General features: G+C 54.6%; 1 protein-coding gene across 1 annotated transcript in view; it reads left to right on the top strand.

The window, feature by feature from the left end:
• PTPRN2 (protein tyrosine phosphatase receptor type N2) overlaps positions 1–23,838 on the top strand; it is a 605,862-nt gene that overhangs the window by 346,492 nt on the left and 235,532 nt on the right. Inside the window, exon 12 of the mRNA XM_070369001.1 lies at positions 14,389–14,453. Coding sequence (XP_070225102.1) covers positions 14,389–14,453 — 65 coding nt within the window. The remainder of the gene's footprint in view (positions 1–14,388; positions 14,454–23,838) is intronic.

The following is a 23,838-nucleotide window of genomic DNA, read 5'->3' as shown; positions in this document are numbered from 1 at the left end:
CGGCAAGGAGAATGGGCAGCTCGTGCTTAAAAGGCCTGCAGGCTCTGGGGAAAGATTCTTAAACGCAAGGTGCGGGAGAGGCTGCAGGGCGTGTGACGGGCTGTGGGCACCCTTCTGGTTGTTCGGTGGTGACGTAATCGGGTTCAGCGTGGCCAAACCTCTGCTTCCACCGCGTCCGAGGTCTAGTGCTTGTGGGCAGCACGTCGTTGACTTCTTCCACCTGGTGGCGGTGTCAGTGGCTGCAAAACAGCTCAAAGGACACAGCTCAGAATATTGTCTACAGCCCTTGAGGAGGAACTAAAGGTCCTTGGCTTTGCTCAGTGGCTAAACTCCTATTATTTTGTCTTGTTTGACTCTTTTCCTTTCTTTCCGCCTTTTCTCACTTCTCTTAAGTTTATTCTTTGACTAAAGTCTTTCTGCAGACAAAAGGCAGATGGAGCACATGGGGTGGGTCGTCCGTCCCGGGAAGACCTGCTCAGTTTCGGAGCCGCTCTGCTTCCTCAGTCTGGGCCTCGGGCTTATCCTGGAGGAAGTTTCTTTGACAGTCTTTTCTATTTCTTCATAGTTTCTCTCTTCATACTTTACCAGTCTAGTCATTTATACTTTCTTTCTTCATAGTTCGATTCCTTATGAGCTCCGATTTTTTATACTCTAAGTGGTGTCATTAGCTTACAACTCTCAAATTTCCACTTATCTGCGGTTATGTTTTGTTTTCATCATCAATTGTTAGTAATTTTGGATTAGGGATATCTTACTCTGCCATGTTAGACTTCTAGTGAGGGTTTTTGTGTCTTCCCCCCTAAAAGCAAGTTCTTGGACTCATTCATCAGTCCTGTTTCCTTGTATGATTTATTAATTTATAATTTTATTACTTGTTTCTGTTTCTTCCCTCAAGTTTCAGCGGTTTCACTTTGGACTCCTTAATTCGGATGCCTGGTTTCTGTGCTCTTCATTTCCTATGTGACAGTGAGAGCAGGGGTGGCCCACCCACTGAGGCACCTCCACGGGTCACGCTTGCAGGGACCTCACCATCGTGGTTTATGTGTGTGTCCAGTAACCACAGCTCTGATTTATTCTCCAACCTGCGAGCTTGAAGAGCGTACTTTTCTGTGCCCAGCTGATTAGAGAGTTTATTTCCTGTTGTTGTTCATTTCTAATTTTATTAGGTTATGGTTAGAGATGCAAGTTGTATAATTTTTACTCTGGGGGTACCATGAGGGCCTTCTCTGAGACCCAATATCTTTTCAGTTATGCCTTTGATTTTATTCCAGGGAGTCTGCCCAACTGCTCCTGAGCTATCTTTATTAACTGGGTTATTAAGACTCTCTGGGCCCACCGTGGGTTGGAGAGACCAGTTTCGAGTCTGGCTGCTCTTTGCCCAGGGCCAGCGGATGGCGCCTGCCCCAGGGGCTGCCCCCAGGGAGTGCTGTGCGAGCAGAGCACTGGGCTCCATCCCAGGCCTCGTGAACCGTCAGTCAGAGCCTCCGTCTCTGAGTCTGAGCGGCGAGTCTATTCTTTATTACTTCAGCCTTTTGTTTTATTTCTTGGCACGTGCTGGGTCATGAATACTTCATTCTGGACTTGTGGTGACATTAATATGCAACTACCTTGTTTATTTCACTTAAAAAAGTATACATGACCTTGATGTTAATGCCATGACCACACCTTCATTTCTTTATATTTACCTCATTTTTCTTGCTCTTTCTGAACTGCTGTGTTGTAGATGGATTTTCTGTAGATAACATATAGTTAGGCCTGAGTGAGAGAATTTGTCCTTGTGTAATTTAACCTATTCACATTGACTGTCATAATGAGATATATATATATATATAATTTTGTTTTATGCTTTCTACTTTCCGTGCTTCCTTCCCATCTCTTATTGTGTTCTGCCACATAGATTGTATTGGTTTCGTATCGTTCTCAAGTGAGTTGGAGATGATAGTCACTCTTTTGTTTTTTAGACTTTTCAAAAACCATTTTGATCTGCATATTTCTAATTATCAACTTCAGGAATTTAGCTACTTCTCTCCTCTTAGGAAGGCACTTGAGGACCTCTGACTCCCACATTTTGTGATGTGGAGGCCCAATTTAACTTCACGTTCACCTTATCAAAGGCGTGTCTTTACTAGTGTCTGTGTAGCAAACAAAAATACAATGGGAAGTATAAGGAGGCTCCAACAGTGGGGGGAAGGCTCCTGTGGGGGCAGGTTAAAGGCCTGATGGCTGAGAATCGATCAGAACGACGTGTTGATGAGGGAATGTGGCTGTTTGGATACCTTTTAATAAAAATACCTTTGTCAGATTTCACTGAAATTTGCTTTGGGAAAGCCAATTACACAGTGAAATTGGTGGAAAATCTTATTATTATGAGCTCCTAGCCCTTGCTCCACCTCCTTTAATGTCTAGAGATGAACGGCAAGAAGGCACGCCCCCATCCCTCCTGAACACCAGGGCCCTCCTCCCTCAACACTTTTATTGGACTCGCAGTTTGCCGGGACCCACGCATGGAAAATTGCTGAAGATAAACATTGTATTTTAAATTACTACAGGCAACCAGGCAGACTGGAAAAAATCATTTGAACAAATTGAAAACTGAAATGTTGATATCAGATATTAAATTAATGTAAGTGAGATTGAAACAATATCTAATTAAAATAATTTGAAAAATGAGTTAGAAATTGAAGCTGACATAGCTTTTACCAGCTTGTCATTGTCGTCACCGTGCGATGAAGCTCCGTCCCCACCAAAGCCCAGCCTCTCCTGGGAGACCTCACGGGACACCCAGCAAATAAGAGCCTTTTATTTACTCAGTCGGGGCTGGAAGGTGAGGCCAGGAGGACCTTCCCTGGGACCCCATGGCAGAGGCTGACATCAGGCTCTCGTTTCCAAGGGAGGATGGCTCTTGGAGGTGCACTTTGCATTTGAGACTGAATGTGTTCAGCGCTCCGCTTCACACAGGGCGGTAGGCAGAGGAGGGCGGGTCTGCACTGCGGACTCGAGGCCCGAGCTCCGAGACGCAGGGGCCCTGCGAGCAGGCTCGGGTGCGTCGGCGCTGTGCTCCGGGAGCTGGCAGCGCCCCCTGGTCGGGGTGCCAGGGCCACTCTCTGCGTGAGGACAGGGCAGTGCCTGTGCTCTTCAGGCCCCTCGAAGAGCTGCTTGGGACCGTCTGCATTCCTCTGCTTGTGAACAAAAGGTGACGGGAAGGGAGCCATTTGCAGTGCGGGAGCACGTGCTTCTTTCTGATCTCAGTCATCCGGAGGCCAGAGATGACCAGGAGTTGGAATGGCCTGGCTGAGTCTCACGGCCTCACTGAGAGCCTAGAGGGGGTAAGGGTGATGTCCAGGGGTCAGGACGGCCTGGCTGAGTGCCCTCGGCCTCACTGAGGGCCTGGAGGGGTGATGTTAGGGGTCAGGAAGGCCTGGCTGAGTGCCCACAACCTCACTGAGGGCCTGGAGGGGTGACGTCCAGGGGTCAGGATGGCCTGGCTGAGTGCCCGCAGCCTCACTGGGAGCCTGGAAGGGTGACGTCAGGGGTCAGGACGGCCTGTGTGAGTGCCCATAGCCTCACTGAGAGCCTGGAGGGTGACATCCAGGGGTCAAGACGGCCTGGCTGAGTGCCCACAACCTCACTGAGAGCCTGGAGGGGTGACATCAGGGGTTAGGACGGCCTGGCTGAATGCCCGCAGCCTCACTGAGGGCTGGAGGGGTGATGTCAGGGGTCAGGACGGCCTGGGTGAGTGCCCGCAGCCTCACTGAGGCTGGAGGGGTGACATCAGGGGTCAGGACGGCCTGGCTGAGTGCCCACAGCCTCACTGGGAGCCTGGAAGGGTGACGTCAGGGGTCAGGACGGCCTGTGTGAGTGCCCATAGCCTCACTGAGGGCTGGAGGGGTGACGTCAGGGGTCAGGACGGCCTGGGTGAGTGCCCGCAGCCTCACTGAGGGCTGGAGGGGTGACATCAGGGGTCAGGACGGCCTGGCTGAGTGCCCATAGCCTCACTGAGGGCTGGAGGGGTGATGTCAGGGGTCAGGACGGCCTGGCTGAGTGCCCATAGCCTCACTGAGGGCTGGAGGGGTGACATCAGGGGTCAGGACGGCCTGGCTGAGTGCCCATAGCCTCACTGAGGGCTGGAGGGGTGATGTCAGGGGTCAGGACGGCCTGGCTGAGTGCCTGCGACCTCACTGAGAGCCTGGAACGCCTCCGGCTGTCTCTGAGCCAGCAGCTCTGGGGTTGGTCAGGCCCAGGCTGCTCTCCAAGTTGTAGATGACAGAGACTCTGGAACCTGCAGGCTGGGAAGGGCCTTTGTAGACTCTGCACGTGACATGCAGCGCAGTGGCTGCTGGCGTCCCAGCTCACAGTCCACACAGGAGTTCCTGCAGCACGCCACACCCGACGCTGAAGAATCCGACCATCCAACATGCGTTTACCTGCAGCTATGTTTAGTGTAACAAAACCTGGGTCGGGATGGTCCCCTGGAGGAAGAGAAGGCAGCCTGCTCCGGTGTTCTTACCTGGAAACTGCCATGGACAGAGGAGTCTGGCGGGCCAGAGTCCATGGGGTCGCAGAGTCAGACGCAGCTGAGTGAGCCCATCCGCCCCATCGCCCGTTCCCTGCAGTGGCACGCCTCGTGTCTGTCATTCCCGCCACTTTGCTCAAAGCCTGCTAACCGGAAGCTGTCAGTGCTGGGTGGCGGCCTCCTGGGGGTGGCTTGAGTTTGTCCACTTCATCGTTGCGCCGAGAAAGCCAGGTACTAGGACTGATCCTCATTCAGAAAGCAACCAGAAGTGCCAACGATCTGGCAGACTGAAGGAAAGCAGGAGCCTGAGGCATGAGGGACACTGACGTTGGCCTTCGTCTTCAGAGGATGCGCCTGAACTTTAACACCCATGACCCTGGAGACTGTGGAGGGCAGGAGCAAGACCCAGGGTGGGACTAACCCAGAGGGCGGCGAGGACCCACACAGGCCGCCGGGGCCACCCCAGAGCCACGGGGCGACGCGGCCCCCATCCACTCGGTCTGAGCCCGCGTGGTCACCAGGTGTGAGGGTGGCGCGGAGCACGCCCAGCCCCGAGGGAGCATCCGTCCGCCTGCACGCCACCTGCTGGCCGCAAACCCAAAGTACGCATCTCATTTTAAACTGGAGCCCCAACTGGGTGGGCTTCCAGAAGCCTGGAAGAAGGAAGTGCAAATCCCTGGAGGAACGCTGCTGTTTCTCTGTCCTCAAAGCAGTCCCATAGTTAAAACCTCCAGAAATAGGAATTTCAGAACATGCTGGAAAATAAGACACCACGAGAAAGGTTGCCTGCAAGCACGGTCAGAATGAAACCTCGGACGCTGACTAGGAGAATTCTTAGTGAGCCCAAGAATCTTAGTCCGTTCAGAGGAATACAAAAGGAAGTTAATACAACCTGAAGATCAAGAGTCTTAATAATGACCAAAGATACTTCTTAAAATGAAAAATACAATTATAGAAATTTTAAACACAGGAGGTGAGTTTAACAACCGATTAAATCTAATTGAAGAGGGGATTAGGAAACTAAAAGATAGAACTGACTGAATTATCCAGAATGCAGCCTAGAGAGAGGGAAAGAAATGGAAAACATGTAAAGAAAAGGAAAAGGTAAGTATTCTTGGCAGAAAGTCTTTTATGTACTTACTAGGAGTTCCAGAAGAGAGGAGAAAGTGATCAAGCTTTACTGTTTGAAGATATAACGGCTAAAGAATCCCGTCACTGATGGAAGACGCGCGTCCTCAGATTCAAGAAGTCTAGCGGAGTGAAGACAATTCCACGTGCAGATTCGTAACAGAGAAACTGCAGGACATCCGAGACAAAGAGCAGATCTGAACAGTAGCCAAGGAGAAAGGAAAGCAAGGCAGGGAGGAGAGAGAATTCAATCTGCGGCTGATCTCTCAGCAGCTGAAAGGAGACTGGATGCCAGAAGTGTAATGTCTATATCGCTGGAGGGAAATCGCTGTCCACCTAGAACTGTACCGGACGGACTCAGACGGTAAAGAATCCGCCTGCAATGCGGGAGACCTGGGTTCGATCCCTGGGTTGGGAAGGTCCCCTGGGGAAGGGAACAGCTACCCACTCCAGTATTCTAGCCTGGAGAATCCCATGGACAGAGGAGCCTGGTGAGCCATGGGCTGGCAAAGAGTCGGACACCACTGAGCAACTTTCACTTTCACTTTAGAACTGTACCAAGAGGAAGTGTCTTTCAAAAATGAGGGCTTACAAGAAAATGTGCTGAACAAAGATACTTTTTTTAAAAAAAAAAGACTATGTCACCGAGATTCTCATTTAAGTTAATTCTAAAAGATTTCCACAAGCAAAAGAAGATAACTGCATGAGGAAGACTTCAGGGGCAGAAGGGCTGATGAGCAAAGGAAACAGTGGATGTGGGAAGGCAGCTAAATGAAGAACGCCCTCTGGAATCACAGAGGAGCGGAATCGCAGGCGTGAGAGCAGCGGTGTCTGAGCTGCGTGAGGGCGCCTGGGTAGACTGCTCTAGGGCCTTTGTCAAGTTCAGGGAGCGCACAGGCCTTTAGGGGCAGGAGCATTTGCTCCTGTGGGCAACAGTCTCTGCGAGACCACTGAAGGATGGAGACAGGGAGTAGGACCCTCAAACAGAAAGACAGCAGAGGGTGCTGGGGTAAACTCAGACGCGTCAGCAATCACAATAAAGGTGAGCAAGCCAGAGTTCAGTGAAAGAGATAGAAGAAGCAGAGGCCTACAGACTGGGAAGGTAGATATAAATTAAATACATATATATATATATATAGAAGCAGAGGTCTACAGACTAGAAAGATAGATATAAATTAAATATGTATATATATATGCATGTTGTTTTTGAAGCATAGGTAAAAATACACAAAAGATACATACATACATACGTATGCACACACACACACACACCCCTTTGGGGCTTCCCGGGAGACTCAGCAGTAAAGAACCTGCCTGCCAGTGCAGGGACAGGGAGATGCGGCTTCAGTCCCTGGGTAGGGAAGATCCCCTGGAGAAGGAAACAGCAACCCTCTCCAGGATTCCTACCTCAGAAACTCCATGGGCAGAAGAGCCTGCTGGGCTACACAGTCCATGGGGTTGCAAAGAGTCAGACACGTCTTAGCAACTAAATAATAAATACAGCAAGAAAGAGAGAGAAATAATATATATCAACATACAAATTTTAAAGCTATAATGCTTAATAATGCATAATAGAAATACCAAAGTATATTTTAATACCTGGGAGTTTGCATTTAAATCTGCAAGTTGAGGGAAATTTACTGTTTTAACTGTGTTAGAAAAGAAAGAAGAATTAAATAACTGAGTTTTTAATTTAAGAAGTTAGAAAAAAGAACAACAGAATAAACCCAAGTAAAGTGGAAGGAATGAAATAATAAAGATAGAAGCAGAAATGACTGAAATAGAGAACAAATATAAAACGGAGATATAAAATATAAAAAAATTTTTATAAAAAGCAGAAGTATTTCTTTTGGGGGAAAAACTGATAAAATCTCCATTGTAGATGGTCAATATGAAAGAAAGCAAAAACTATACTGGGAGGCTTCCCTTGTGGCTCAGCTGGTAAAGAATCTGCCTGCAATCTGGGAGACCTGGGTTCGATCCCTGGGTTGGGAAGATCCCCTGGAGAAGGGAAAGGCTACCCACTCCGGTATTCTGGCCTGGAGAATCCCACGGACTGTTTAGTCCATGGGGTCACAAAGAGTCAGACATGACTGAGCGACTGTCACTTCCAACTTCATATTGGGAGTCAAAAGTGGAACGTAGCTACAGACGCTTTACTGTATGAAAGGTGAGCAAGAGGGTGAACAGGGTTGTGACTGTTTATTCGAAAATTCAGATACCATGACCAAAATGAAGAAATAGAAAGGCTGTGTGCTGTCACCCTGCTTATTTAACTTAATATACAGAGTACACCATGCGAAATGCCTGTCTGGGTGAATCACAAGCTGGAATCAAGATGTTTACCTACTAACTTAATTTCTTCTTTGGTTATAGGATTGTTCTTGTTCAGTTGCTAAGTCGTGTCTGACTCTTAGAAACCCCATGGACTGCAGCATGCCAGGCTCCTCTGTCCTTCACTATCTCCTGAAGTTTGCTCAAATTAATGTTCATTGAGTCAGTGATGCCATCCAACCCTCTCATCCTCTGCTGTCCCCTTCTCCTCCTGCCTTCAATCTTTCCCAGTATCAGGGTCTTTTCCAGTGAGTCAGTTCTTCACATCAGGTGGCCAAAGTATTGGAGCTTCCGCATCAGCATCCTTCCAATGTATATTCAGGACTGATCTCCTTTAGGATAGACTGGTTTGTTCTTCCTGATGTCCAAGGGACTCTCAAGAGTCTTCTCCAGCACCACAATTACAAGCATCAATTCTTTGGTGCTCAGCCTTCTTTATGGTTCAAATCTCACATACATACATGGCTACTGGAAAAGCCATAGGTTTGATTAGACAGACCTTTGTTGGCAGTGTGATGTCTCTGCCTTTTAATATGCTGTCTAGGTTTGTCATAGCTTTCCTTCCAAGGAGTCTTAATTTCATGACTGCGGTCGCCATCCATAGTAATTTTGGAGACCAAGCACAGAAAATCTGTCACCAGTTTTTCCCTTTCCATTTGCCATGAAGTGATAGGACCGGATGCCATGATCTTACTTTTTTGAATGTTCAGTTTCAAGCCAGCTTTTCCACTCTCCTCTTTCACCCTCATCAAGAGGCTCTTTAGTTCCTCTTTGATTTCTGCCATTAGGGTGGTATCATCTGCATATCTGAGGTTGATGTTTCTCCCAGCAATCTTGATTCCTCTGTCATTCCACTATCTCCTGGAGTTTGCTCAAACTCATGTCCATTGAGTCTGTGATGCCATCTTATCATCTCATCCTCTGTCGTCCCCTTCTCCTCCTGCCTTCAGTCTTTCCCAGCATCAGGGTCTCTTCCAGTGAGTCAGCTCTTCACATCAGGTGGCCAAAGTATTGGAGTTTCAGCTTCAGCATCAGTCCTTCCAATGAATATTCAGGGTTGATTTCCTTTAGGATGGACTGGTTTGATCTTCCTGCAGTCCAAGGGACTCTCAAGAGTCTTCTCCAGCATCACAGTTGGGAAACATCAGTTCTTTGTCGCTCAGCCTTCTTTATGGTCCAACTCTCACGTTGGTACTTGGCTACTGGAAAAACCATAGCTTCGACTATACAGACCTTTGTGTAATAATTTAAAGACATACACTTCCTAAATTGTAGCATATTTATTTACAAATGAATTTTCTTCCCTTTGTTTCGCAAAATCACTGATAACATTGTTTAAAAAAGATTTTCACAAAATCTATGCACTTCCCAGGCGGTCCAGTGGCTGACTCCACGCTCCCAGTGCAGGGGCCCTGAGTTCAACCCCTGCTCAGGGAACCAGACCGCGTGCGCCACAACTAAAGGGCTTGCATGTCACAAGACCCGTTGCAGCCAAATAAGTGAGAGACAGCAAAAATCATTTTCAAAAAGTCTGTGCGTTTCAACAGAAATAATCCAGCTGTAATTGCACACATTGTATAAAATGTGAAACTGTTTTCATCAAAAATATAAGATACATGTGAAATTGCAAATTAAAATTATGTCCCTTCAAGAAGACATTTTAAAAAGTTAAAATGAACTATTAGAGTTATAAAATAAAATGAATTAATAAGTAACAAAGCTTTAAATCTAAAGTGTTTAAATAAAGCTGAAGTTTTATCCTGTTTTTGAAACTGTAATCAAATTATAGTCATTTTTTATAAAAATAAAGTGTGTGCAGTTCAACTTCAATATCCATCTAGTTGCCAGTATGATGAGCCAGGGACATGATGTGTGACGTTCCACCCAGACGGACAAACAGAGAAACCGATAGATGTCCTTCTGGTTGCAAAACGCTTCTCAGCCACGCAGACTGCGTGATGGTCCGCAGGGACCTGCAGAACTTGCAGAACCGCAAACCAAGATGCTGGGAAACGGGAGAGCAGGCTCAGCCCCACAGGCAGGAAGCCTTTGCTTTCTGGCTGAGGGCAGGATGGACAAGTTAATTAATGTGTGTCTTCTCCACCTGGCTCTCTTTCTTGACATGCAGACCCTCCCCAGCTTGAAGGCTTGTGGGGTTGGGATGAGCAGACCGGACAAGCAGGGTGTGGCCCCTCCCCAGGCCTGCAGCTTGGCCAGATGGCCCCTGCTGACGGCCCGAACCTGTGCTCGTGCCCTGCAGGGGGACCCCCCCGACAGGGCCGGGCCTCCACGCGTCCTCAGGCAGGCGACTCGCAGCTCCCCTGGGGCCTGGGGGGACTGCTGCTCATCTGGGCCCCCTGCTCAGAGCCGAGGGGGAGGCCAGGCTTCCAGAACTGTGGCATCAACTTTCCTACCAATCCGCCCCCTTCCCAGGCCTGCTTCGCCCAACAAGTTCTGAGCAGCTGGCATCTCTAAGGAAAGGTCCAGTCCCTCCCTGGGCTGCTGACCAGAGGCCGTGCCGATTTCAGCAAGGCTGGTCCCGGGGCGATGGGTCCGGTCAGTGTCCCAGATGCTCTGGGCTGTTCACTTCTGCAGAGGTTGCTGGTGGGAGCCGGTGCAGAGGGACGCGTGTCTCCTCGGGCAGACGAGCACAGGCGTGCGGATCTGCACCCGAGGGGCGGCACCTCCGTCTCTGCCAGAAGCCGGCTCCACGCCTTCCTGCAGCGGTGGGTCCCCCGTGTCCGCCCGCCGCCCAGCCCCGCTCCCCGCCTCCCGCTTTCTAATGGGCACGGCCATTAAGTTGTCCCTGTAGCAATTCAGATCACAGAAGAGACTTCTGCACATCCTTTCAGGTTAGAATCACGAGGATAAAGAAGGAGGCAAAATTATTCCACTGTAGCTACGGGCTTAATTATATGGAATGCTGCATAAATTGTCAAGTACGAAGAATTATTCTGATAAATTAAAATACTAATTAAATAGGCTATTGCGGAGTTTTGAGAACATTGTGGGGTTCTGCTCCTCCAGGTAATTTGCATATCCTTCATCTAGTGAATTTAATTTTAAAGGGCTTCTTTTTGTGTTTGGAAACGCTTTTTGTCTCCTGTGAAGATAAGAATGGGCTTTATGCATTGTTCTCGCCTTTATTAAAGCAGCGTCTCCCGGAGTCTCTGCATCCTGGCCTGCTGGCGCTCACGCCCACCAGCTCAGGGTCCACGTTTGGGCATAAAAATAACCCGGAGCCGACAGCCAGCAGAAAATCCAGGCCCAGCAGGGCTCCTCTGTCCCCTCGAAAGGTTCCAGCCCTGCCTGGGAGTGGAGATGAGCTCCACGTCCCGTGGAGGGTGAAACTCATCTCCCTTGTGTCTCCAGGGGGTGCTGGGCAGAGGGCACACAGGGGTCGGTGCCCGGGAGCCAGGTCTGGACGCCTGACGGAGCTCAGGGCACACGTCTGGGTGAGGGACACGATGCATGAACATGCGAGGTCCCCTCCACTCGGCAGAAGGGACGCATGAGGCGAAGTCCATGCAGCTGGGCCAGGGAGCCTTGGAGCAAGTGGACACAGCGGTGGCTGTCTAAGAACAGCGTGGGGAGGACTCGGGATGGCTGAGACTTGCAGAGCATGCTGAAGACCCGCAGACCACTGGTCCTTTCAGATCAGCGTGAGCTACAATAAATGGATGTAAATAAACAACCACAAAAGGGCTCAGCCTAATACAAACTGTACCGTTCACACAGGCTGGAATAAAGGGACCATCCCAGAGTGTGTGTGTGCGGCTGCCATCCCCACCGGTGAGAAATTTTAAAAGGGAGACAGGCTTTGTTGAAAAGGAGTTGATGCCCAAGACTGAGAAGGTCACACAAGAGCCTGAGACTTGGAGAAGAGCGTTTAGGTCCCATAGACGCACACGTTCCAGCCGCCGAGGGGACACACATGTGCCCAGAAACCGCACTGTCTCCTGGGAGGTTTCTCGGCTGAGAGCGGGAAGGCAGGGACCCTGGGGGGCTCTCGGAAGACCCCCACTCCAGGCAGCGCCTTGGGGCACTGCTGCTCTCTGGCTGAGGATGGAGGTGGGCTGGAGGTGGACCCGGAGTCGAACTCAAGGCAGCATGATTTGGGACTCTAGCTCAAGTCGTTCGGAGAAGGTGCCCGTGGCCTCCGGAGGCCCCCGTGAGCATCCCAGCAAAGGCTCCACATGTTCTTCGAGAAAGAGCCTGTCGGGAAGCGGGGTGGGCAGCCTCAGGAGGACACTGGTGGCTTGTGCTGTTCTTGGACAACGTGACAGTAGTGGATGGTGTGGGGTGTTTGGGGCAGACTCACCACGTGCTGAACCACGGCTGCCGCAGAGCAGAGTCTGTGGGTCACGTGAAGCTGAGCGAAGGTGGCTGGTCCTCCCGCAGGGTGCGCCTCAGGGTGCACCTGGTCCTGCGTGCACGTGCGTACCCGTGTGTGTGTGTGTGTGCTGTTCACGCACACGTGCGGTGATTGGGACGAGGCCCACTTACGGAGGGCTGTTAACACCCTGCGGCACCTGAGGACCACAGCAGGCTCGAAGGGCGGAGCAGACTCTGCAAATCGGATGAGAACAGGGGCAGACGTGCGTCTTGACCCGGGAGGCAGAGACGGGCCCCTGCGCTGCCGACCCGTCTCCCCTGCAGAGCAGGGGGCGCTCCTGGGGCTTCTCTGGGTGGTAATGGAATGTCCGGGGAGGCGGGGATCCCTCCGGCCGATGCTGGAGGGACTAGGCCGTGTCCAGCCCCTCCCAGCAGACCCTGGATGTTCCGACTGCCTGCAGGACGCACCGGCCCCAGCATTTTGTCTGTCCCACCTGTTTGGTTTTTCAGGGACAGCCCCCATGAGTGCTGTGTCAGTTCCCAGTGAAAATCCTTTAGCAGACCCAGCCCCTTGTCAGCACGAGGCTGAGTCCCCAGGCTCCCTGGCTGGCCCCCTGAGAGGCGGGCAGCTGGGGAAGCCCTCCGCGGGCACACTTGAGGATGGCGAGTGATCCTTGGCGGCTGAGCCTCAGGAGTCCCTCCGGCAGGTGTGCGGACGCCTGGCTGGGTACTCGCAGCCTCCCTGCTCGCTGGCTGTTCACCCTGCGCCTGGAATGCCTGTCCGTCCTCTGCAGCGATGGCGGAGCACATTTAATTCCATCTTTAGTGCTTTGTGTCCTCAGCCTATTGAAGACTCACTATTATCCCCCCAAAGTAGCCTGTCATTCAGTAAAATGCCTCCTTTGTTCGCAGGAGAACATTAAAATCAATTGCTTTATACCCTATCTCTTAAAGAATATCCTCCATTCAAGGCTTACCTTTGAGCCGCTGCCCCCTCACCACCCTGCCACCCTCTCCCCAGCTTAGAGCTTCTTCAAGTGCTGGTGCGGTAACCCCTGGGTTTGTGTCTGCCTCCCCCAGGGCTCCCATAATTACCTAAATGTAAGAAATAACATTCATTTGTTCAAAGGAAAACTTTCTGCCAGACAAGGAGAGGGCCCCGGAGGCTGGGGAGGTGGCTGTGGCAGGCTCTGTGTGTATCCCTCTGAAAGATATAATTCCATCACCTAAGATGCACGGAGGTGTTTCACAGTAAGAGTGAAAGTGATGGTTGTTTTGCTCTCTCATTCTGCATTAATCACAACTGCAATGCACTCTTCCTTCTTAGGCTTTGCGATAAAATTCTATTCCTCCTGGTTTTCATTTCCAAAATGACATGGGCTTTATCCGAAAGAATATTCCCGCAGAATCGTAAGCCAAGGTCAATTGCCTTGTGACACCCTCCCTCTCCAGGAGGTGGGGACCGCGCGCCTGCCGGGCTGGCGTCGGGATTAACTGGGCTTCATCTCCGGCAGCTAATTGTTTCCAGGACCCATTCCACTTGGTCTGATATGGAGGGTAATTCATTCTCTGAGAGTCTTGCTCATTCTAAGTCAGGAGCAAAGTAGGACGAGGGTAGTGCTGGAGGTGGGTCTTCACAGGATGTTCTGCCAGGGGTAGGAGCCAGAGGGGGTAGACAGCTCCAGGAGCGGGTGAGGAAGGCTCAGTCGGGCCCCCCGGCTGGTGAGTCTGTCTGTGAACACAAGCCTTGGGACCAGAACCTACTTCCCAGTACACATCTGCAACCCGCCTGTCGTTCAAACCAAGACTCCGGGCGGCACGCCTGCCTCCCGTCTCTCGCCCAGGCTCCATAAGGATGCTGTGAATTTCCTAAGATGATGGTTTGTGGGAGGGACCCACATCCTGCCCTGGGTGGGGAGCCCCCTGCCCGGGTCTCCACGCCAGGCTCCTCCACAGCTAACCGTCCACAGCTAACCAGGCAGGCAGTGACCACGGGGCTGGGTGGTAGGGGGTGCTCAGGTGTCTGGAGAACGCGCTTCTCTCCTCGCTGACCTCTTGCCTCTCCATCTCTCCCGCAGCTGACAACAGAGACAAACTGCAGACCATGTCTGGGCTGAGAGTTCTTCAGGCCGGAGTCGGCTCGGTGAGTGACTGCGCGGCCGGGGGCCTGGCAGGCCCTGGCCGGGGCCGGAGCGGGGGCCAGGCTGGTCCTCCGGTGGCGCGGGCGGTGCTCACGCGTGGTGCCCGGCTTGTGTGACGCTGTTTGGTTGCCTTTGAAACTGTGCTCGGTATCTCCCTCGAGAAAATGCTGGAGCCTCTGGGAGCGCGATCTCCCTTCTTCCAGTGACACCGGTGTGAGGTCTGCAGCGGGAAAGTTGTTCTCTTCTTCCCGCGGGAGGGGCCCTTCCATCTCCCTAGTTACAGACCCCGTGGGGCGGAGCGGAGAGAGCAGGGCGCCTGCGCGTAGACGTGACACCCTCGGAGGCGTCGAGTCCCAGCATCGCTGCGCCGGCCACATAAGTAGGCACTCGACTGAGTCCTCCATCAGCAATTAGAGCCGAAGGCACTCAGCCCCGGAGCCCTGGCGCGGGCCGAGCGGATCGCGGGCAGTTAATGAAACGTGCGCTGTGCGCCGCGGATGCACCGCCCTGGGGTGCTTGTCCCCATCATGAGTCAGCGGGCCCGGAGCCAGTCTGTGCGCGCGCATCTGAAATCCCTGATTTCACGCCCGCCGTGACAGTAATTAACCGTTAAGGGCGCTTATTTACCCGCTCCTGGCTCAGGGCGAGATGCCTCCACGTGGCCACTCCAAGGCCCACCGGAGCCCTGGCTCTTGAAATAAGAACGTATTTAGCAGCTGCTTCGGCACAGAGGCAGGCTCTGTGCTCCACAGACACCAGGCAGGGCACCTTGCGGGGGGCCTGCGTCGAAGCCCCTGTGTCCCCAACCTTGGCAATTGGTGACGGGGAGGGGACGCCCGGGGTCTGTGGGCCCCCAAAACCATCTATAACCCTCGGGGGTGCAGTGACCACTGGCCGGAAGGCAGAGGGTTCGGAGGATCCAGGCACAGATGGAAGGTTCTGGTCCGCGGCTCCCAGCCTCTGCAGGGTGTCCTTCCTGCAGGAGGCGCCTGGTGCCCAGTGGTGGAGCGGACCCAGACCGACTCTGGCGAGGGCCCTGAGCATCAGGGGTCAGAGGCGGCTCAGGCCCTGGGCCCCTCCCTCCTGTGCGGTGGCAGAGCGTGTTCCTTGGAGATGGCAGACCGCCCTGGACAGGGGAGGGGAGGAAGGACCCAGGTCGGGGTGCGGAGCTGGGGGCTGCTGTGGTTCTGGGCGGCGGGGAGTTGGGGGTGGGGGTGTTGCGACTTTGCGGACTCCTCTGACTAGAGGTCGTAGGGACAGGTCTCGGAGGAGGGCGCTGACCACCGCCCCCTGCTCCTAGCCTGGCCGGGCACACATCCAGCTTGCACGCAGGGCCCCCTGTCTGTGATCTGACGCCTGTGTCACAGCTCGGAGACCTGCCCTGCCCCCTGGCCCCCGCCGCCCATGAACCCCGGGCCCCCCACACCCCACCCTGCCGTCGCGCTCCCCCGCATGGTCACTGCTCCCTGGCTCATCCTATTGGACAAACACGTGCACCAGCGTGTCCAGCTCATACGGTGAAAGCTCCCTGGACATGTCTCTCGGCACACTGGCCTTCTCGCCTCCCTGCCGCTCGCTGCCTCCTTCTTCCCAAAACCACCCCCAAATCTGCAAAGGCGTCTGGACTCCTAGCACCAGCAGGTCAGCATCTGCTCACTCCTGACACCCGGCCGCGCCCAGCCCCTAGCGTCCCCTGGATGGTTCACGTCTGCGGCCTCGGAGCTCAGTGGTCAGCAGCAGTGGTCACTGTCGTGAGCGTGGCCTCTGGTCCTCCTGGCCTGCCTGCCTGGCCTCCTTCTGAAGCCAGCTGCACTGAGGGGTCTTCGTGTGGGGTCTGTATGTCCCCGGGGATCTCCCTGAGGCCACGACCCTTACGTCATCCTGTGACGATGACCCCACCTGGCCCGTTCTCCACGCTCCAGGCATGCACAGACACCAGCCCTAACTTTCTGTCCTTGGAGACCAGCAAGGGGTCCCCGAGGCTGGGCGAAGCAAGGACCCTAAACCTCTCCCCACACACACACCTGGCCCTGCCCCGGACCCCAGCTCACGGCAGAAATTGGTGACACGCTTTCTGGGGACTGGGGGACCCCACGAGGGGAGCCTGAGTCTCTGGCGGCTTGTCTGCAGAGATGACAACCTACACTCAGAGAGGAGCCCCTGCCCACTTCTGGGTGCCCTTCCACTATCTGGCAGGGCTCCGGCCTGGACAGTGGGGGTGCAGGGCAGAGCAGACCCCAGCCCACAGCACTGCTCCTGCGTCTTCGTCCTTGCTTGCTTCCTCTGTGCTCCTCAAGCGGCCAGAAGCCTGACCTCACCCTCCCCAGGGGCAGGAAACAGCCACATCCCAGACCGCGTACTCCGTCCCAGGCTGAAGCATGGCCGCGGGCGGCTCTCCTCCCCAGGGTCTCCCCGAGTCGCCCGTGTCTTCCCGGGGCGCCGGGTCTCTGCGGCCACGGGGTGCTCTGAGCCCGGGTCTCAGGCCCCGTCCTTTTTCATCCTCAGAGGCAGTGCCGCCATCGCCTTTGCGGTTGTCAGGCCCCGAACCCAGGTCCCATAGTGGGAAGGGGGTGTGTGTGCGTGGGGTGGGCCCTGGATCTGGAAACGGGCGCAGGAGGGGCAAGTGGAGATATGTGTAAGAAGCTAGTCTTTCTTTTTCTAATTTTAATTGCCTTGTGCAGTGTTGAGCCTGATTTTGATGCTTCTGATTTTCCTTGAAATGTATTTGATATGAATGTCTCTGCTAATTCCTGACTCTGGAAAGTGGAGCAGAGTCTTGATTCCTAGAAATCTGCCATCATTTACGGGATGTCTCCCCAGTGCTGCTGATTCAACATGCGATGACAGATAGCGGAATTAACGCCTTTTAAGCTAAATGGAAATATCTCAAAACAAAATTTAAAGGCAATGAACAGATTAGAGGGGACGCACGCATTCCTGATAGACTGGTGGTGTTTTGACATTTTTCAAAATCTAGTTTCTGATGTCTTGAATGTCTTCATATTTTTTCCAGTGAATAAAGTCATGTTTTTTTCCAAAGGAAAATTATGATATTACCAAGAAAAATAAACTCAAACATTTGGAAGAAAAACCATCTAGATGACTGTCCCCAGGCCAGCATTTCTGTGAGAGTGGCTTGCGTGGTATATCTGAAATAAACCGGGGCTTCCTAGTTCTCTAGAGTGTCGTAAATGCAACACAATTAGCAATGTACCTGCCTGCGTTTCAGCGGGGCCCCGGTGCAGATGCCCTGGCATAGCTCTGGATGGCGGCCTTGGGGCAGAGCCAGGCAGGAGGGAGAGCTGCCTCCTCGCAGGTTGTGGGAAAAGGAGGGGTTCTCCCGCACCCCCTGAGGGCCCCTGCCCTGAAAGTTAAACTGACGAAGACGGGCACGCAGGAGCAGAGCGGCACGTTCACTTGATCTGTGTTTCCCAGGACACGTGGGGAGAGAAGCCCACATTCGTGGGTAGACCAGCTGCCTCCTGCTGAGTCGGGGGGCATGGGTGCGGACACCATGTGGGTCTCTGCAGAGGGCGTCTCTCCCAGAGGGTCTGGGCCTGCCTCAGGGAGAAGGCTGTGCGCGGCTGGAGCCGCCCTCGGCCACGGGGGCGTGTCGGGGGGCGTGTCCTGGTCCCCAACTCGTCGGTGAGAGGTCGCACGTGGTTTTGGGGGTGTCTCAGAGCCTGGGCTCGGGGAGCTCTGTGGGGCGGGGCAGGCGGCCATCTACCCCCCGGTTCAGCCCAGCTGCACTTTGCCCCCATCGGTCACCGTTCCGGCTCCTGGGTAAGATTTTTGTCCAGAGAAAGGATTCTGCGGCCAAGCGTGTGTCGGTCCCCGCAGACCCTGAGAGGCTGTGAAGCTGTGGTTGCACTCCTCCCCTGATGCCTTAACGTGGCTCAGCTGTGTGCTGCCTGTGCTGGCGGGTGTGTGCGGCTGCCCACAGTCATCACGGGAGGCCGAGCGGGTGGCATGGGGACACTCCACGGTCACTTGAGGGATGGTGTAGTTTCCCCCAGAAGCGCCCCCAGCCTTGCGTGTCTGTGGAAGCACGTGGCTGTTTCAGCGGCTGTTGGGAAAGCTCAGGGTGCGGGGAGCCTCTGAGAAGAACTGAGTGGTGCTCAGCGGCCAGAGAACGGCAGCCCGGGCAGCCCGGGGCACGGGGACCCTCGGGGTCGGGGGGTAGTGTTGAGCCGAGTCCCCAGGGACCCTGCGGCCAGTCCACTTGGACTTGGGGATGGATTGATGTTGACAGCCTTGCCAAGATGGGAAGAAGGCATGTGGGGCCAACCCCCTGCCCTGAGGGGACGGTGGGGACAGAGCCCCGTGTGGGCCTCAGGCCACGGGGAAGCTGTCACCCCCAGGGGTCACTTTTCACCTGTGGATGGAGTGGCACTTCATCATGCTTAGTAAATACCCGCAGGTATGCAGTCAGTACCCACAGGAGCATGGTCGGTACCCATAGGTGCATGGTCAGTACCCAAAGGTGCATGGTCAGTACCCACAGGTGTGCAGTTGATACCCACAGGTGCATGGTCAGTACCCACAGGTGATGGTCAGTACCCACAGGTGTGCAGTTGATACCCACAGGTGATGGTCAGTACCCACAGGTGCGTGGTCAGTACCCATAGGCGTGCAGTCGGTACCCACAGGTGCATGGTCGGTACTCACAGTGACAAGGTACTCGTGACAGAAATGCCTCATGGCTGTGCTGCCCAGGGACCGGCTCTCCAGGGGATAAATTCATGGTGATGCAGGAAGCCCCGTGGCAGCTGTGGGGGGTGGGGGACGTGGCAGAGGACCCTGGAGTGCAGAGCCTGCAGACGCGCTGGGGACGTCCCAGCGCTGATCTGAAGCCTCATCCTTGGACATGGCTTCAGAGGTGGCTGGCGGGTAATAGTCTCAGATCTTTAATAGAAATCATAAGTGCTAACAGTTCCACTTGACTCAGGAAGCTGCAGGACAGTGCGGATCTGACGCTTTAAGAAGGGCCTCACTCTCGGTGAGTCCTCACACCCCAGAAACTTATCTTATGAGGATAATGCACCAGGCAAGAAAATGAAGGGCTTCCCTTGTGGCTCAGCTGGTAAAGGATCCGCCTGCAACACGGGAGGCCTGGGTTCAGTCCCTGGGTCGGGAAGATCCCCTGGAGAAGGGATAGGCTACGCACTCCAGTATTCTGGCCTGGAGAATTCCATGGACTGTATAGGCCATGGAGTCACAAAGAGTAGGACACGACTGAACATCTTTTGCTAAGAAAATGAAAACGCAGAGCTTTGGAAATACCAAAACTGTCCTAAGTGTAAAACCCCAGGAAGGTCATTATGTCATATTATTTCATGAAGATTGTCACGACAGCTCTGAACCTGAGCGCAGCTGTGGAAACTGGGCCATGGACTTGGGCTGGGGCAGCACGTGCAGACGTGAGGTCACCCCTAGAATGGTGGGATCACAAGCCAGTTCTCTCCTTTTCCAAAATCTCGGTCAGTATCATTTGTAGCTTTTATTTTGACATCGTTGTAAAGTTACAGGAAGTTGCAAGGAGGGCCCAGTGAGGCCATGTATATGTACTCACCGGGCCCCCACCCCTCGGGCTGCACCCACGTCGCTGTAGGCTGAGAGTCAAACCAGGAGATGGGTATCAGTTCAACATGTGTGTCTGGAGAAGGAAATGGCAACCCACTCCAGTAATCTTGCCTGGAGAATTACATGGACGGAGGAGCCTGGCGGGCTACAGTCCATGGGGTTGCAGAGTCGGGCATGACTGAGCAACTATCACTCACTCAATGTGTGTGTAGGTATTCGTCATTTTATCTTTGATACCATTTCTTATAGTTCTAGTAAAGAAAAAGCTTGCAACCAAAGTAACTGAGAACATGTTTGCTTTTAAATAAGTGAGGACGCGAGGGGAAATGCCACCACGTGTGTGCTGAGTGCGGCTCCCAGCTTGCTGTGGAGGACATTCCAGGTAACTCGAGTCCTCACACACTCACATCTGTGGTGCTGTGTTAATACAGACACGTAGGCAGGACGCGGTAAGTGGTCACACGTGTCCCGGGTTTAGACCGAGGCCCGTGTTTGGAAACCCAAGGGGAAGCACCCTGGGGGTGTGTGGATGCAGAGGGCGGGAGCGGCCTGCAGGGACCGCAGCTGGGCCCGGGCAGGTGGGGAGCTGACAGGTGGCGCTGGCGGGTGGGTCTTGTGAGACGGGAGGAGCTGCAGGCTCCAGAGTGTGTGAAGCAGGAGCGGTCGCTTTGAGGATGAATGCTGACACAGATCAGACGGACACGCCGGAGCCGGCAGGCTGTCCCGCGTAGACTGTGCGCTGACTGAGGCGGCGCCGGCAGGCTGTCCCGCGTAGACTGTGCGCTGACTGAGGCGACGCTGGGTGTTGGACCCTGAAGACGTGAGGGCTGCTTGGCGGGGCCGCTCTCGCCCCCGCGGCTCCCCCTCCCTGTCCAGCTGCGACCAGAGGATGGAGGGTGGGCCCTGGCAGCCACCTGGGGCTCGGGCGTCCTGGGCTGCTGGGGGCCCTGCCCTGTGCCCGTCCTCGAGGGCTCTGGTTCCTCAGGTTATATTCTTGTGCCTGTCACTTAATTTTTATTCTAATCTGTGTTTCCAGACAGAGAAAGTTGATTTTTTTTCTTCAAGGTGTAAAATGTGCGTCATCCCAAGAAAGGCTTCTTTAGCCTTGTAAATATTCCTATTTATGTTTGAAAATCTGCATAAAACTGCGTTAGAACGTTTGCCGCGGTCTGTCCAGGCTGCCTGAGAATTCCAGTGCTAGGCTGAGGGGGCGGTGTCAGAGGTCAGAGTTCGGGGCGGTGTCAGAGGTCAGAGTTCGGGGTTGGCCACGTGGTCCCTTCCACGAGGACGGGTCCCCAGCTCTGCTGGCCGGGCCCCTCGGAGCTCAGCACAGCGTCCCCCACACAGCCTTAACCAGGGTTTCTCATACTGTTTTCTTATTTCTCAAAAGTGAAGAGACTCAGACAAAAATATGTTCAATATAATTAACGCACTTGACATGGTGGCAAACGTGAGTTCAGTGTGAGGCGGCGTCCTTTCCCTCCGCGGTGCTGTATACAGTCGCCATCACGTGGGCCCGCAGGGTCTTTTGAGTGCTTTCCGTGGTTTAAAGCAGGCGAGGTGCCTGTGATGAGGCAGTTGCCATGGTGACACACTCAGCTTTGATGCAGCGTCAGGGTAAACAGTCATGTAAGATGGAGTGCGTGTGGTCTGCCTGTGGCATCCCCCACCATCCCGGGCTGACATGTCAGCTGCGTTGCTATAGAAAGTGCCTGGTGTGTGTCTCCCTGCCAGGCCGCACTGTGGTCCAGCTGGGGCCGGGCGACCATCCCGCTGGGATGCGGGAGCAGGCACGTCTCATGGTCTGTGAGCCGGTTCAGGGTCCTCCTCCCCGGAGCCGGGCAGCCTGGATCAGAAGGCAGTGTTGATATCAAGCCGAGCTCTGCAGACGCTCGGAAGAGCCCCCGGAACGCGGTGTTCCAGAAGCCCGCTTCCTGTCCTCAGCCCTAGGACTTGGAATTGCCGAGAAGGCGCAAAGACCGCTGGAGGGGTCGTGCAGAGCACCCCAGCCTCGTTCAGGGCAGCGGCCGTGTGGCCAGGGGCAGCCCGCGAGAGACGAGTGTCCCTGGCGCCCACGCGCCCACCCTGCCAGGCAGAGGCAGATGACCCTCCGGGTGGGGAGCCGGGTGCGGGGGATTGAGGTCGGAAGCGCCCCTTCAGGCATCACCTCCAGAGGCTGAGCTTCGGTCCCTGAATCCAGCCTTGCCTTGAAATTAGAAATGTCTTGAGCTCCGCCTTTTAGCTGAAGAGCCCCTGAGGCTCCCGTCACTTGGAAATGTGTCCACTAGAGGGTCAGCCCCAGGCCTGGCTTCCGGTCTCCTGCCCACAGATGCGGGTCTTCCAGGGGCCTCCACACCCGCTGCCCCCCGAGTCCCCGCCCGAAATGCCGTGGGGGGGATGAGTCATGGGGGCATCACTTGGTGGGGTGACCTCCCTGAACTGCACTCCTCTGTAAAGGTTGTGTCCTGAAGTCCTGGGAGTCAGGATCCCGCTCTGTCCATCATGGGGGGACATGGGTCCCCCCGAGGCAGGCTTGTGGTGCTTGCCTCCTGCTGCCCACCCCCCCAGATCGGCGCTTTCACAGCCTCCCTCCCTCCCTGGGGATCACAGGGTTGGGGGTGGCGGGGAGCTGCTCTGAGTGGATGGCTGCTCTGCCGTGGGGGACCCGTCCCCTGCCTCTGACCCGCCCCCTCCAGGGTGCTCCCCAGGCTGTGCTGGGTCACGTGAGCTGAAGCCGGTCCCTCCTCTTCTGTGAGCTCTGGAGCGAAGCCGCCTGCGTCTCTACCACCGGTGCCTCCAGCTTGTGGTCTGACGCTCCGAGGCAGCTCAGTCACCCCTGGTCGGGGCAGAGTGACCGCGAGCCCAGGGCAGCAGGTGGACACCCGCCTGGGCACATTCAGTCTTTAACTGTGACCATCCCAGGCCGCGTCTCCATGGCAACAGGTGTGCAGCCCTTAATTGCTGATTTGAATACTTCCCCTCTGCTTTATCCGTGAGTTCAAAATAAAATAAAAAGCTGTGTTCACCCATATGAAGTTCACCCATATAATGTAATTAATAATTACGTTAATTAGTAATCAGTGTAACACTACATATAATCAAACACCAAATTTAAAACAATCTCACGTCAAAACAGACATGCAGCCAGTGCCACGCTGGCGACCGCAGTGTGGGCCTGCTCTGTCGAGATGGCCCGCGGCTCCCCTGCAGTGAGGAGCGGACCCCATGCAGGCGTCCACCCAGGACGGGGCCCCTTCTCAGTGTGTCCCGGCCCAGCCAGGCTGTGCTTCGCCGGCCATCACGTGCAAACCCGCATCTGAGCAGAAGGGCAGCTGGTGCTGGAGCTGCTGCCCCGGGCCGGGACTTGGTCCTGAGAGCATCCAGGGAGGTCAGAGGTCCTGTGGGCCCAGCGGAACCGCCCTCTCTTTACCTGGACCCCCAGACCCCTGGGCGCAGAGCCGCTCCGTGTGTGGCTCCACCCAGGCCCTGAGGTGGTCCAAAGACTCTGCCCTCACTGGGGCCACCGGTCCTCTGACGTCCCTGAGACACCACGTGGGACCCGTTAACAGGCCCTGGTGCCCGCGTCTCATGTCATCCCTCTGCAGGACCATCCTCCCGACCTGCCTCCTCCGGGGCCTCCCTGGTTGGCGGGCACCTCCTGCTGGCTGCAGTCTCTCTCCCCAGACCGTGGGCACCTCTGACCCGGCGTCAGGTCCCAGGGCTGACAGTGGTGACCAAGCGCCGCAGACCAGGGCTGCAGACTCCAGCGTGTCCCCCCTCAGCTCTGAGGCCAGAGCGCAGAGC

The sequence above is a fragment of the Bos mutus genome, chromosome 4, assembly GCF_027580195.1.
Source record: "Bos mutus isolate GX-2022 chromosome 4, NWIPB_WYAK_1.1, whole genome shotgun sequence".
Lineage (NCBI taxonomy): Eukaryota > Metazoa > Chordata > Mammalia > Artiodactyla > Bovidae > Bos > Bos mutus.
This window is presented reverse-complemented; position numbering and strand designations above follow the sequence as displayed.